The following is a 16,368-nucleotide window of genomic DNA, read 5'->3' as shown; positions in this document are numbered from 1 at the left end:
AATAGACCTTTCCCGCATTCCAAGAAACAATAGCGCCGAGTCGAGGTCAGGGTGAACAAAAATACCGAGCAAATGTATGAAAATATCCACCCAAACCTCGCTCTGGAGCTATTGTTTGAACACACTGAAGTGGAATGCGGGAAACTCGCGAACCTCTACTGCTCGGCAGCCATAGTTCGGCGACAGGACTAAAGAGCTTGGCAACTCTTTAGATCGAGGGCTACCTACTGCCTCGAGGAAATGAGTTTTGAAAATGACAATTAAACAAAAATTTAGAATGGCAGAAAAACCACCACTTGAGAAACCTGGAGTAGGTGTATAAAAACATCAAGGACGGCACAGGAAACCTTCACAGCTGATTAGGAATTGAATAAAAGATGAACTTTACATTTATCAGTGAATACATGCTTTGCAACGGCCAGTTCGAATTTTATCTATGCCGTCCATTGGCGTGAGATGCTCCGTACTTCCTTGATTTCAGGTCCATTAACCCACTGAGGAGAGGATTAGTGCTGAGCTTGCTGGTCACCAGTTTCAATTTTAGGCAAAAACGCAATGTATTTTAGCCTATATTCTTTTTAAGTAACTTTTTCTTCTCTGACCAAAACCGTATCATGTGCAAACGAAGCAACTCAGTCGATAATTATCAGTGGTTTGTTACATGACCAGCTCAGCGAGCGGGCTACATTTAGCCCATATTAACCGAGCAGGAGGTCTGTATGGGAGAATCTTGACCGAGGTCGTGAATGCAGACCGAACGCAGTGAGATCTGTACACACAACCGCGGTCAAGATTCTCCCATACAGATCGACTAATGTTTATTATATGGCAAACAAGAACAATATAATTCGTTTAATTTAACTGGTGTAATTCGTTTAATGTAACATTTTGCTTGCGAACGGCGATGAGCTGAACTTAATTCTGCCAAAGTTTGCTCGTCCTTTTTACTTTTTTTCTCATGACGCTTTTTGGCACTTCCATAAATAAATATTGGTAGAATAAAATGCTCAATATTTTTGCATTTTAGTTTGCAACTTTCTCACTGCAAGACATAACCGCTCTAGATGCCGATCTAGATAGGAAAATCTAGACCGCTTTCAATATCGAGTCAGCCAATCAAATTCGTGAATTTGGGAGTTCTCAGTCCCAGTCTTTATAATAAAGCCATATGCTGCGCTACTGTTATATAAATAACGAACAATCGCGATTAGGCAAAAAAGGATCGGTGTTCTCTATGCTAATTAATAAATTGACTAAGCTTGTTCCTGTCAACATGGTTGGATATTATGTTGGCCTCGTTCCTTTTAGCGTGATTACAGACTGCGTCTCGCTTCATAACTGAACTTAACGCGAAAACGAACTTGCCGGGACAATGCCCAGCCATTTTGAACATAAAAGCTAGGTCACTAATACAAGTTACAAACAATTTAAATTTCGTCCTGAAAAACCTCTAACTTGACCAAAACCAACAAAGCCAACAACGTTATACTCTCAGGTTATGCTTTCTCACTAAATATATGCTTTAGAATAGAGACCTCCTACGCCGTAAGGCTCTCCGTCCGACGCTGCGGCCAACTGTCCTTCTGTGGATGGATGGTATTCATTACCGTATTTTGTACAGTGACCAAACATCCTTCAGTAATTTCAGCATCATGTCCTCTCGTGATCTTTTCAGACTTGTGCAAATTTGCGGTCGCACGACTTTTCAATTTCAAAATCCTTTTTATTGCAAATTTCGTCACCAAGTCAACACTGAAGATATGCAGAGTTCATTGATCTTGTCGTATGTGTTCCTCCAACCAAGCTCCTTAGCAGCTGTCAATATTATTTGACAATACGTAACAGAAAAAAATACAATACAATATGCAATAAAATCGACTTATCACTTTTTTAGTTTGTGTTTAAATGTTTTTTGACTTCCTTCGAGTCATTTTGGGCCGTTTCAGAGCGATTCCGGCGAGTTTTGGTTTCATTGTTGACTCTACATATTCATAAGGAACACTTCACACTATGAATTAACATCTTGCCTGCTATTTTCTCTACTTCAGAATGGAGTCAAGATGACTTCGAAACGTCATAGTTTCCTTTTGACTCTACATATATGGATTTATAAATGATGTCAAGTAATACACAAAAGCAAGGCGGTAAATCGATTTTATTGTATTTCGTTTCCATATGCGATCGAGGTATTGGTTCATGTCTGAGTCGGCGATAACTTTTTTTCCATGGATTTTAAAAAATATAAAAATAATTTCTGTACTCAGAGCGCAATTTAAAACCTTATTAAAAGTGGGATATTTATTTCGGTTAATTATAGTCTCGAGGGGGCTCAAATGGTGTCATAGATGCTGCCTAATTCGAGAATGGAGTTCTCACAGCAGGAAATATCATGTTTGTTTTTCATTGTTTCCAGGGAGTGGTCCAGTTAAAGACGGAAGACGAAGATCCCGTCAATACTATTGATAGAGGCAACCAACACGAGGTAGCTAACCCCTTTTTGTAATGCCAGTCTCGAACATGGGAAGAGGAAGTCATTTATTGTTATCTATATGATCAATGGTCAGTACACGATTATTTTCTGTGAAAGCGTTACCGTGACCGTGGTGAGAGATAGGAAATTCCGAACCGCGCTAATAACCAATCAGATTGCAGGTTTCGTTACCGTGCCCTTTTGGAAAAAAATACAAATCCATTTTTCGAAAGGTCGCCATCGTCATTGCTAAATCTCTCCATTAACATAAAAATTTCCTAAAAACAACGCAGCAAAGAAATTGGCCAATACGCAGCCATTTTGAACTAGCCCAACAGCAACGAAGAGAGCGAAACTAAATCATATGTTTTGTATTTCAGAAAAAAGCACAATTAACGATGGAGGTCAAACGAGATGTGGCGAGCATTCCCGAAGATAGCAGCCAAAACAAGGTAGCTACCTTTGTTTGCAATAAAGATTTGGACTATTGTCAATGCAAAATAAACAATCTCAGCGGCTTAAGACGAGAATTCTTTAGGTTTTTTCCTTGAAATTTTGCAGTACTTACTCCATCAATATTAACCTAATTTATTCTTCAGAATTCGTCTTTCTACGACTCGTTGGTGAGCACACTTGGGTACACTGGAAGATTTATAAGAGACAATACCAAGGTAGATAAAACTAAATACATTAGTTTTCCCTTGCTTATTTAAATTTTTTATGTCCTCCAAAAAGCGTTCTTCTCTTTCTCTACTTTTCTGTGCAAAGCGGAGAAAAACTACCCATTGAAAAGAGATCATCTGCGTGGGACACCGCAAACACAAAGGAGCTCCAAGAAAAAAATCGTTCGACTGACTCGTTCACTAAACATATTAGAACCCAGCGATATTTATGAATCAAGATTAATTATCAAACTGATTTCTGGCGCAGTTGCCTTCCCATCCCTTTCTTCCACCTTCCCTTCCTGTCCCTTCTACTCCTTAGAATACGCCAACATATCAAAGCCTACCCTACTCTACCCTACCTCACCTAACCCCACCTCACCTTGAGCTCCCTCAGTTCACATACCATACCTTACTTGCCTTACATTACCTTCCCTTACCTTTTATATGCAGACGTACTTGGAGAAACATAGCAAACTGTCAGTTTTGCTAGCTGTGGTTGTAGCAATTGTTGCAGGTCTAGTGATGACTCTTTACCCACATTCCAGGTGAGTTTTATACGAGTGGAAAGGGCAAATGTCTATGTGAAAATCAACGGTATTAGTTGAAAAATGTTGTTAACGTATTTTTAGAAGAACTATTATGTCGGAAAGAAAGCTGATTTGTAGGTGTTTCATGCCAAGAGCTTTATTTGTCATGATGAAAAAGAGATTTCACTGATGGCAAACCAACAAAATGCAGTTTGATCATGAGAAAAATACATTAATTTCTCGTATCTGTATGAGCATCATTGGACAAACAAGATAAGGCATATTCTAATGTCGTTAGTGCTTCCGACCACTTGCCATGTCTACGTTGACTACTGTTTCAGATCTAAACTCCCTGATACTCTCAACCTGTCGGCCTTTCCGAGAACATTGTTCCAGGCAGAGAAGGATCCCACGGACTACGATTTTGGTAAGGGATTAGATAACTCTTGGTTCGTATAAATAAATCTTTCTAAACAGCTTTTGCATTCTTTACTGAATCGGTGTGTAAAATGAAAACTGGATATTGGAACTATGCTCTACTTTCGAATTATTTTGGAACTTTTTGGTGTTTTAAGTAGTAATCTTGGAGGAGGGTCGCGCTTTCGCCCTTAAAGGCGTCCCTGCTCAGAAAGTCACCAGAGGTCAAACTTCGTTAACAGCATGAACGTGGAAATATAGTCAGGGACATTTAGAGGTTTAACATCGGAGGAAATTTTCTGTTAATATACTAAGGGTAAATCAGGGGGATAATCAATAGAAACAATCTCGGTATCGGTTTTTTTTATTTATTTCTTCTGCTTATGTGGGCTGCTTGCTTGTAAATTTCAGGAGTACGAATGGACGTGCAAGTACAAGACTGTACCAGTGAAACACATTGGAAGAAGACTTTTCCTGATTTAGACTACAGTCTTCTTGGCTATGACATCCTTTACGGATATCCGCTGGCTAACGGGCGCGATCCCGGGTTTAGACACCCTATATTCAGCGCTAATTATTCACAACCAAAACAAACTTCGGATTGTCGCTACGTTGTTCCTCAAGGCTTCACTGTGATCCCCAGCGAGTCTTGCGTGGTGTCGTTTGAGTCCAAATTGATTCGAAATAAGCAAGAAATGTCTGAACATCTTGGCGCTCAAGCTAAAGTCGAAGGTAAATTAAACCTGTTGATCTCAGAAGAAAGTTCTGTTTCTAAGATTCTTGTGATAACCAATGAGTCAAAATTAGCCATAATAGATAGTTTCCAACAACTCAGCCACAAGAAAATTCATAAAGTCCAACAGCTTATAGATTTAGAGAAACATTGTGGCCTAGTGGATAAACCTTAACTAGCCCCAAAGAAAGACTGACATGTTCAACAAAATTTTTAAGGCCCTCAAAACTTAAAAAGCCACTAAAGATGCAATTTTCTGATCCACAGGTGGTGGCTGGGGTTTTGAATTTTCTGCCAGTGCCAGCTATAACAAGGATTCATCTGAAATGTCAACTGGCGAATTTTTATACGTCATGTCCCACGCTGAGTGTCAGAACTATTACAGCATGGTTGATTTCAAAAAACCCCCACCTTTTGATCCAAGCTTTCTGGCCTCGGCCAATAAGCTAGCCGACGCGAAGGACGAAGATGTCCTCGAATTCATTGAATATTATGGAACTCATTTCTTTACCGATGTAACGTTTGGAGCCAAGTTTGTCCAAAAGCACAAGGTCAGCCAAACAGCTTATCAGTCTTTAAAGAAAAGCAAAATAAGCGTAGAAGTCCAGGCAAGTTATTCGGGGCTGTTCGGCATTGGCGGAGGATTTTCTCTGGACAAAGAACAAAGCGACGCAACATCGAACTTTTCAAAGGCTGTCGAGACGACCACGTTTACCGTGGGCTCCACCCCACCTGCAAATGGCGATGCTATGACTTGGGCGTCGTCTGTGCAACAGAATCCCGTTCCTATGCTGTATTCGCTCTCTGAAATCGACAACTTGTTCACTGGACAGTTTTCCCAACACCTGACACGAGGAGTTGATTACACGGCAGTAAGAGAAAAACTGAGCAATGTTTCTCAGAAATATTGCCAATTAATGAAAAAGAAAGGAACCGTTCATTCGTGTGAATCCAGATTTCATCTTGAAGCTGCAGGCATCGATATCACAGGAAGAGGTATGATTTGCTTGTTTCATTTGTCATTTTACGTTGAAGACAAAATTAAACTACATCTGACGATTTTTTTTAGGGACGGGCTGCAGTTTGGCTGGAGTAGCCTTATACTAACATAATATCTTGCCAATCCTTCCCTTTCTACTTAACTGTAAATACATCATGGCACCCTTGGGAACACACTTTTTTTTCTATTCGATATCTAACCTTAATTTCGCTGACTATTAACGATATCCCAAAACCTTTCAAAGTCCCTAGGAGAAAAAACGTAATTTATTGTGAAAGTCACGCTCATACAAGGAAACGCAGACTTCTAAGCATATTTTATCGCAACATGAGACCGCTTTTATCCAGAATACACATTTCTACGTATCTAGTGTCCTTTCCTAAGAACAATGTTGCGTGAACGAATCTTTTCTGGAGAGCAAAGTTTTTGTATCATCCCTTTCAGTGTCATCTTTACAGATAACATCCATTAGTCAACTCATTCAGTCTGCTGTTCTGACAGGTTACCGATATCTCCGAGAGGTAGACAAATCTCTCTGCATTTCATTTTGTCTGCAAGATCCTAACTGCACTGCAGTGACGTACAGTGTCCATAAACCGCCCCATGCAAGTTCTTTGTGCAAGTTTTACAGCGCACTAGACGAAAATGTGAACGTTCATCTAAACCTGACGAAGCGAAATGGCAGCGATGGTACTCAATCAGATTTGGTCCTATTCATTTCAAAACTGCAGGATGTGCATCTGACTCACGCTAAACTGGAGCCTGAGGGAAACGCCTACTTTTCAGAAAGAATGGATCAGGGCAGTTGTAACTCTACCTGTACCGAAGATCTTTTTTGTGATGCCTTCAGCTTCTCATATAACGGGACCTGCTCCATGTATTCAACCAGGGATATCGCAGCTATTGCTGTAGAAAAGGACTCGGAAGTGACATTCATTGGGTTGCATCCAAATTAGCTGGAGTTAAGAACTGTTATTCGAGGATACGTACATTGCTTGGTCTGCTGTATTATCAATTTAATTTAGCCATTTGTGTGGGTTTTTAGTAATCGTATTTTCTCTCTCTCGCCCAATGTTACCCGCTCAGCCAGGAGCAAAAATAGCGTTAGCCCAATATGGCGTGCTGCATACTCATTAGTTACCCCCAGTATTTTGCTAGGTACTCATTTATCAACCTGGGTGAGGAGAGTCGTAGTGAGAATTACACTCGCTTTCAGTGTTACGTGCATAGCGACTATCTTTCAACATGCCATCTCTCGACGTGCTATGTAACCTGGCCTACGTCAAAAATGTAAACACAACTGACTTCTTTAAGGTCGAACGCAGCTTTTAGTCGCGAAAGATGGATTTATTTGACATCAGACTAAGGCTAGGAGTATCAAGAACTCTTTCTGTGAGAGACGAATAGACTGTTTTGAATGTTTACGTCTTTCTACCGGAAGTCACTTTTGAGAGCTGATCGACTACACTAAAATCGTTTGAATTAACCCGTAAATCGGGAAACATGCAAAGTCCACATTCTTCTTCATTAATTTGAGGTCAGTAACTATCATTTAATTGTCATTTGTTCCTCTGATAGCTGGAAAAATTGCCAGTTTCACAGTTTTATATAGCATGTCGAAAGATGGTCGAAAGATGTCCTATCCACGTAACACTAAAAGCTGATTTAAAGTCTTTTTCCAAGAACCCTAATCAGCGCTTGAACCCGGGTCACCTGATCCGGTGTCCTACACCTTAGGGTTAGTAATTCTCCGTGTGTCCAACAGAGAAAATAAGGTTACATTTTGTTTTTAAAAATCCTATGTAAGGAATTGTCCAGATAATTAGGAAGTTTAAGGAAACCACGACGGTTACGGTAACGAGAACGTCACATTACAAAGGGTTTAATGAGCAAAACAATGCCTATGAACGTGCGTTACATAAAATGTATGAAGCAATTCTCTACAAAACTGAACAACGTGAAATGACCAATTCAAGCTCTGCGTATTTTGGAGAACGTGAGCCACGACGGCGAATTTTTTGTGTTTCTTTTTGGAATTGATCGCTGGTATTACATATTTCGGTTGAGCTGCTTTTTAAACCGATCGTCGAACATGTTTAGGAATGGCGAAAATCAAAGGTAAAATATGAATTCATTTTTAGTAGTCGTCGTCCTTAGTGTTGTCTTCGTCATTAATTGCTTATTTCTCGCTATGGTTGCTTTTGATAAACCTCATTCCGGATTAAGAATATGTTCCGGGATACTGCAAAATAGCGATTCCTTCTGTTTGTCGATTAACAAGGCTTGCGCTTGTTGATTACTGAATCCAACCCCTGGATTGTTTTGCGGTTTGGAGTGACGACTAGGAAACAACTCTTTCATTTGCCTTTCATTTGCTTTTACAAGCTAGGAAAGGAGAAGGATGAGAGCATGGTTATTTGCATAACAAGCCGTTTTCTCCACGACGCGACTTAAAGTGACCGAATGCCTGTAATACATTGGCCGTTTCAATACTAGAAGACGCATTATACGTCCAGACGGATAATGCGTCCTCACCATTTTTATACTGAAGGCACATTATCCGTGTGGACGAACTTGGGTAAACATTTGTAATTTGTCTGGTTGTGCGTCTCTAGTATAGAGATGGGCACAAGACGCGTTATTCATCGAGACTAACTATCCTTCGTTATGCGTCTTGAATGACGCACGCACTACGAAAAATAGTTCGTCTCGATGCATAACACGTCCCCGTGCCCGAGTGTGCCCGTCTTTATACTAGAGATGCATAACCAGACGAACTTCAAATGTTTGGCCAAGTTCGTCCAAACGGATAATACTTCTTTAGTATAAAAACCGCCATTCACTCGGGAATTGCAATGAGTCAAACGATTTAATTGGGAAGCCGAGTTTGTTTTATTTATCCTTACTTAGAAGTTAGGTCAACTGAACACAACCTAAATTTTAATTGCCAAGCCTTTTTCCTTTTTCGTCTGAATTTGAAATGTGTGTCGTGAGTTACGTGAAACATTTTTCCCGATCAGTACATTTCTGAGATTTCTGAAGTGAAAAAGGATTTAAAAGTTCTGCAAGCAATGTATTGTTTTCAAAACTTGTGTTCTTGTTTTTATTTTATGGCAAGGTAGACTTGTGTTAACGTAGAAAGACATAGAAACATAGAAAGAAACAAAAATCTGTCATCGAATTCTCTTTTTGTGGAGCAGAGAGCAGGTTGAGTTTTAGTCCACCTCACCCAAGGTGCAGGAATGACGTCATTTATTCCGCGCATACAAGACCAAGTAGAGTTTTCTTGTAAAATGGCTCAGCTGCTATGCATACAACAGGAAAAAGGCCTCATCCGTGCATTTTGTCGGCTACAAAAGTAATTGACCGGACGGCTCTCGCCTTTGTAGACACTCTTCTTTGTCACAAGTCCTGCGTGCTTTGTTACAAACCAGTTTTAGTCTTATTTAACCACTGACATCGGGAGCGCGTGTATTAAAATATTTTATCTCACTTATCCAGCACCGAAGAAAAGACTACTGGTTAGAACTTGCATGGCAATCGCTCGAAAAAAATATTTATTATCAACTTTTACATTTGTATACGTTGATTGGCACAAAACAGTTTGTATTTTACGACTTATACAAAAAACTTCCCCAAGCAATTTAGTTTTCAGAGCTCGAATTTCAAGTTGGTTTTGTATCTCAGCTTAATTGATTAACAATTTTTTAACCTATATATTCTTATCTTAAATGGTTGAGTGAAAGTGTATATGCATTGCTCCTAAACTAACTGAGCTGGCTATGTAGGCAAGGAAACTGTGAGACCATGTAGTCCCCTCACATCGTAATGGAATCGGACAGGGGCACGTTTCATGGCATTTAAATTTACATCGTTATTATTAAACGGTTGATTGTCGTTTGAATTGTGTCTTGCTTTCTTTATCCATCTTTTACTGTACGTTGTGTACACATGACTGCAGAGCACATCGCTTCCCGGCACGTCTCACTTGTGACAATAAGCTGGTAAGTCTGCGTCGGCCCTCCATAGTTTATCCCGGTTTCTAAACAGCGTTGAATTACAGGGATAAGCACTTCTTCTCCCACCTGGATACGCCCGGTTCTGACGCATGGCAGGATTACCCCACCCTCACCCCAACACCTCCCTCCCCCAGCATTTAACTCCCCCCGGTACCCATTTATACAACTGGGGGGTGAGGAATGCATTGTGAGAGTAAAATTTCTGACCCAAGAAGTAATGCAATGGCTCCGGCTAGGAACTCGCTTCTCGAAAGCCCTGGAAACTTTTCGCCGGGGCCAGCAAAGCGTTTTTTTTGTTTCTGTTTTTTTTTTTTAATTAATCTGTTTCTAAAAACAAAGAGATGTAAACGCCTGAAACTTTTTGTATGAAGAGAACCTCTCTTCATGTTAAGAATATGTGAATAAAACAGCTCTGTAATCATAAGGTTTGAAGATTTTGCCACGGCTTTCCGGGTGCGAAAACGTTTCGGGACCTTCGAGAAACGGGCCCCTGGCCTCGAACTGGGACCGCTCGATTCCATAGTCGGCCAGCACGCTAACTAGTCACTGCGTCTTCTGCTTGTTGTCTCCTACACCTGATCCGGTGATGTGATATTGACAATAAAATCCCGCCCTTTTCAAAATCATATTTCGCGCAATTTTGCAATGATTGGGCGTAGTGTTGGGATGTAAAGAAGAAGACGGCTACTGTTTGTTAGTTTGCCCGGGTAAATTTAGTTCAAATCTGCTTCAGCAAATTATAACTTCCGTTGAAGTCATTTGCAAGTTCCGGTTTTCACTTCATTTTATTTTGATGTATAAATAATGTGTCAAGGAGGGAGAAACGGTAATAACTTTATGGTCTACTATCGATCAACAGACGACGAGAAATTATAACAGGTTTAGTTGACACCGCCAAATTAATTTGAGAACATCGGGAAAAGTAAGCCGCAACCACTTATTGCGGGTTAACTATAACTCTATTATACAGTGCAGTATAGCACTCCATATCGCTAACAGGTGCCGTAGGAAGTAAAGATGGCGGTTGCACATCTTACCCGATAAACGGGGGACTTAACACGGCCCAATAGGCCCAGGGAAATCCATATTTTGGTAAATCACTGCACCTGCCCTAATCACGTTGTGTATGCTAGGTTTTAAGTTCTTACTTTCCTGAACGTTTTTTTTTATGAGTGCTGCTAAGGTTTTCCCGCGTTACAGATTATCGGTAAACCAGTACCAGTCGGTCTCTTTTTTTCCTTCGGAGAATTTGGTTTCTTTTTTTTATTCCTTATCTTATTTGTTGAGCATTACACGAACAAAGCATTTCCATGACGTAAGCAAAACTGACATTTGTTCCGGCGAAACTGAAATAAAAACCCTTCCGTCATACGACTGTTTCAGACTGTTCCAATATTTCAGTTTTATCCGGCTGGGCTCGTTATCGAAGGGTAAGGAAACGATTCCGCTGTTTTGAATTTTCTTTGGCTGCGTCAGTACGTACGATTCCAGAATGTTTCGTGTTCTGTACGAAATACTGTTGATCTCTATTATCGTCATCGTCGTTGAACAAGGTGAGTGAAGAAAACAGTATTTGTAACCAAGCGAATTTTGTTGAGTCTCTTCAAAATGGTTTGGTGAATCTGCCATTATCTCTTTGCTTTGAATTAAACTTGGGACTCAGTCTTTGACGTTTTAAGACTTGCATTAAAACACTTGCTTATTTGGCTATAGCATGGGACGTTTTCACTCACCTTGCTCAAAATTTCTATAATCACATGATGAAACTCAGCCGGCAGGAAAGCATTGGTATTGCTGCCTGAATCGGTCAAAATAACGAGCAGAAACGGAATTCTATCCCAAAATGCTTCATTTTTATTCGAATCGTACCATGATTGTAGCCCTAGTGAACGGAAAATGTTTCTGGATTGTTTAATGTATCCAAAATGATTGAAATAATTCATTTATCAACCTCGATCAAGAATCAACAGAAACTAGTAGAAATTATTTTGTAAAGCATCCAACAAAATTATCTCAAGAGGTGATTTCTTTTCTTTTTGTTTACAAATAGAGTATCATGCCTTCGCACACAAAGACGTATATGTATCACGCCATCGCGGAAACGATTCTTACAATTGTGGATCAAAGGATGAACCCTGCAGAACGCTTGCGCGAGGCATACAAATGGCTGACCGGAATGACCGCATTTTGTTGGATGGATCATTTACTAAGTCAGATCCCTACGACTGTGGAATAATGAATCTTGAGAAAAAAGGGAAAAACAAATTTTTAAAAGATGAAAATTACACTATAAACGTTAAAGTCAGCCTGAAAATCATTGGATTTCCTTCGTCGGCTTTCATTTCATGTGACGACTTGCTCCGCTTCACGGGTCCATCCGCGAAGAAGGAAGAAATGGACGTTAACTTCACAAGCATTGTGTTTACAAACACGTCGATGGTCTTCACCGATTCTTCCGTTTCCTTTGTAAACTGTAGCTTCCTGCAAAGTTTCAATCCAATACAAACAAAGCTGGTTTTCCACCAAAGTGCGACAGTGGCTGTTCAAGGCTCCTTGTTCTATAAAAACACAGGTTGTATTCGTCTGGCACTGTTCGAGAGCGATACACAAGCGGCTATCCACTTGGACAATGTAAACTTCATACAAAACAGACCTCCCTCGAACAATGAAGGAAGTGGAATCTCGATATATGGCGCATCTCGTACTTTAATGCTAAATATAGACATTAATATTTCTTGTAAAAACGTATTATTTTCCAACAATGTAGGTCCTCTGATTACCAACAACGTTTCATTTTCTGAAACCAAAGAATTTTATCAGCGCGTTAAATTCGTCAAAAACTCTGTTTTACTGAATGCTTCGTCAGGAAAAGGTCTGTACTTCTCTGAAGGAAGAAATGTAACTGTTGTTTTTGATCACATAGTATCGACGGGAAACGCTGCCAATATCAGATGCGTTCAGTTTGACTCAAGTGCAGTAAAGCTAAAAGTCTTCAACTCTGAAATAAACGGCCACTCTCTGGCGGCGCCCCACTCTGGTGCAGGTATCCTCATACAGGCAGTAAGATCAAGTCACGTGTTCATTAAAAATTCGTCGTTTAATGGAAACACAGCAGCCCATCGAGGTGGAGCAGTGGCGTTTAACGTAACCGGCGGTGTAATAAATGTGACTGTTTGCAAATCAAATTTCACAAACAACTCAGCCCTGAATGGCGGAGCGTTTTCCGTCAATAGCCAACTTGGATTTGTCCTCGTCGACCTCGAGTACGTTTCGTTTCGAAATTGTCGTTCCAATCGTACTGGCGGTGCTTTGTTTATAATTAAGAATAGACTCGTACAATTTAGGGCTAGGTTCTGCTCATGGATGTCTGGCACTGCACAAGTGGGATCTTCAATTTACATCTCTCCGTTCCCTACGATGACACAAAGTAACGCTACGACAAAACTGAAGAATTGTAAGTTTGTTAATAACAGCGACATGCTTCTTGGAAGCGTTTTTGTGATGTCCAGTGTCGGATCAGTGGAAGTCTTTCAAACTCGATGGAACAAAAATAGCCGGGCCTTTGCTGTGGTGTGCAACTGTCGTGTCAATTTCACGGAAGTGAACGTAACTGAATGTACTGGCACAGCTTTTCATGGCTTGTCATCCAAAAGCAACCGAGACAGTATGAAGCTGCATTTCGAAAGATGTCTGTTTCGTGGAAATAAGGAAGGTGACATCTATGTTTTCGCAGAAAGCCGTTATCTACAGCTAACTTTAGAATCGATAAAGTTTGTTGAGAAAAAGAATGTAAAGAAGGAAGAATGTAATGCGGTGTTGGTCAAGTTGTACGAAACCGTTACCTCTGGATCCAAAATAGAGTTACGCAACGTTCTTATTGAGGAGTTTGTTGGTTCGGCTGCAGTGATTCTCAAATCTTTCAATAGCAATACAACCAACACAGTGACAATAACAAGCAGCACGTTTCGTCGGATACGAAGTTATTACTCCGAAAAGTACCACTCAGAAACAAGCCCGCTATCAATAGTCCTGCCCCTTGATAACCTCGATCAAAGCATTTGCTCACGGTCGTATCTGAGTTATCAATATCAAAATACGATAATTATCGAGAATACTTCATTCGTCGATAACATCGGACGAGTGGCCGGCGGTGTCTACCTTGCAAATGGTAACGTCACCATACGCAATTGCACCTTCGAGAACAACTTTGCTATCAATAGGGGTGGACATGTTCGTATTTCGGATGGAAGTGGAAGCATCCGGATTGAGAATTCCACCTTCAAACAGAAATCGCAGGAAATTGTTTTTACTGGCGAGACGTTCGTCCATGATACATCGATTTATTCCGAGAGTACAGGCCAACTTCGTCTTCAAGCAGCTTGGGTTACAACTGACTTAGAAAAAGACTCATACCGTTTGTTCTCTGTGTCTAAATCTGGCCTCGTCAAACTTGATAACTCTACGAAACTACAGTGTGCAGTGGGCAGTTTGCTTAGATTTGATAACTTTTCCCACTTCATGCTTTGGCCTTTTGCTAAACACCCTTGCAAGTTGCAAGTGACTGTAATAACACTGTCATGCCATCAGTGCTCCCCCGGTCTGTACAGCCTCCAGAGAGGAGAAATAACCGCCCCGTTTCAAAAAGGAGTTGATTCGTTATTTAATCCATTCTGCTTTCCTTGCCCTGATGGAGCAAATTGTTCTCGCAACATCGAAGCCAAACCGAACTTTTGGGGATATCCTGACTCAAATAACTCAGGTTCGCTTACGTTCGTTCACTGTCCACCACATTACTGCAAACCAATCAAAAGACGGGGTACAAACTTATCAGTTTACAACAGCTGTCGGGGCAACCGAGATGGCGTCATGTGTGGCAGGTGCATGGCGGGATACTCCGAGACTCTGTTCTCCAAAAAATGCAAACCAAGTGAAGAGTGTCAAGATCCTTGGATTTGGTTGGTGATGACGGTTTACACTGTGGCAATGGCGTTGTTTTTCATTTATAACCCACCAATTATACAATTCCTTGTTGAGAATACGCTGTGGTGTAAAAGATCTCGCAGCAGAATGGAATATCAAGAAATTGATCAACCGAACAAGTTCAACAAAGGCTACACAAAGATCACATTTTATTTCTATCAGATCGCGAGCTACCTAACTTTGGAATCTTTCACTGAAATAGCTAAAGAAGCGCCATTAATTTCCTTTATCACCGGTTTATTTAATTTCCAAACAAAAGTTTCACGAGGAAACTTCGGCTGTCCATTGGCTGGACTAACCGTTGTGACTAAGGAGCTGCTACCAGCATTGGGAGTCTTGGCCACGCTGTTCAATATACAAGTAATGCTACTGATGCATCTCTGTTTCAATAAAATCACGGGTCGACCACGCCTAACAATGGCCTCGTATTATGCAGCTACGCTGAAAACGCTGTTGCTTGGTTACGCAACACTGGCCAACACTGCCCTGAAGCTTTTAACGTGTGTTCAGGTTCTGGGTGAGAGCAGATTGTATTATGACGCGAACATAAAATGCCTGGAATGGTGGCAGTACGGTTTCATTGTTTATGTCGTTGCATGTCTTCTTCCATTCATAGCAGTCATCTACTGGGGAGCGATGAAACTTCAGAGACAGTTGATCTCCGTCGAACATTTCATCGGAGCGTGCTTTTTTCCGTTGGGCTTCGTATGTTTGTGGCTTATTCAGAAACTCGTTTGCACTCGTAATCGACATCAGGTGACAAGCGAGTCAAGTGCAGAGGTGTTAAAAGTGTTACACGATCCGTTTCGTCCTCCAAGGTCTCACCAAACTGGTTCCTTGTACTGGGAAAGTGTTATGATTGGCCGACGATTTCTGCTTCTCTCGTTTCAGGTCTTTTTTCCAGATCCTCTTCTCCGACTGTTCTTCATGGACATGACCTGTTTACTTGTTTTCACTTGGCACGTGGTAACCCGGCCGTTCCGAGACCAGAGGGCAAACATCTTGGAAGCCGTGTCACTCGCTTGTTTAGTTGTCATAGCAACCATAAATCTCATTCAGGCCATCTTTCTGTCCGCTGGAGTAGCGCCACAAGGTTCTGTGGAAAGAGATCTGATCGTTCTGCAGCAAGTTGAGATCTGTTTATTGGCAATAGCACCTTTGCTACTCGTCTTCCTGTGTGGCTTTGCTCTTGTTTCCCAAGTCACTCGTGTCGTTGTTATTGTGTTTCGCAAAACGTTTACATTTGTCTTAATGCGACGAATCAAAGTTATGGGACAGTATTAAAAAAAAAACAGGAAACGTTAGATAAAGGAACGTCTACTTTGTTAACAAACCGCTCTAGATCTGGCTCTACATTGAATATTCTTAGCTCCTCGTCTAATGCCTTTATAAAGGAGTGTGTACTCATCCATGAGATGTTGAACTTCGTTTAACTGCTTTTAAGTTCCATTATGCTGGGCTTTTTATTTGCATGCTACACAGTAAACTAATGTTAAAAGTTATACTGGAATTCTTGTGGTTGTTTTCAACCAAATGATCAACTGTCAGCAAAGTCAG

At 40.8% G+C, this 16,368-nt stretch overlaps 2 protein-coding genes across 2 annotated transcripts; both read left to right on the top strand.

Annotated features, from left to right (window-relative positions):
* Positions 1–277: 277 nt before the first annotated feature.
* Positions 278–6,094, top strand: LOC145472975 (perforin-like protein 1). Its single transcript, XM_081455007.1, has 8 exons — positions 278–310; positions 2,414–2,482; positions 2,851–2,922; positions 3,070–3,141; positions 3,586–3,680; positions 4,004–4,089; positions 4,491–4,811; positions 5,080–6,094. The coding sequence occupies exons 1-8, from the start codon at positions 278–280 to the stop codon at positions 5,922–5,924; spliced, it is 1,593 nt and encodes a 530-aa protein (XP_081311133.1). The 3' UTR covers positions 5,925–6,094.
* A 4,789-nt stretch (positions 6,095–10,883) lies between these two features.
* Positions 10,884–16,277, top strand: LOC145479207 (uncharacterized). Its single transcript, XM_081457497.1, has 2 exons — positions 10,884–11,384; positions 11,882–16,277. The coding sequence occupies exons 1-2, from the start codon at positions 11,324–11,326 to the stop codon at positions 16,093–16,095; spliced, it is 4,275 nt and encodes a 1,424-aa protein (XP_081313623.1). The 5' UTR covers positions 10,884–11,323; the 3' UTR covers positions 16,096–16,277.
* The last annotated feature ends 91 nt before the right edge of the window (positions 16,278–16,368 follow it).

The sequence above is a fragment of the Orbicella franksi genome, chromosome 2, assembly GCF_964199315.1.
Source record: "Orbicella franksi chromosome 2, jaOrbFran1.1, whole genome shotgun sequence".
NCBI classification, from domain to species: Eukaryota; Metazoa; Cnidaria; class Anthozoa; order Scleractinia; family Merulinidae; genus Orbicella; species Orbicella franksi.
Note: the sequence above shows the minus strand (reverse complement) of the source record. Positions and strands in the feature narration are given on the sequence as shown.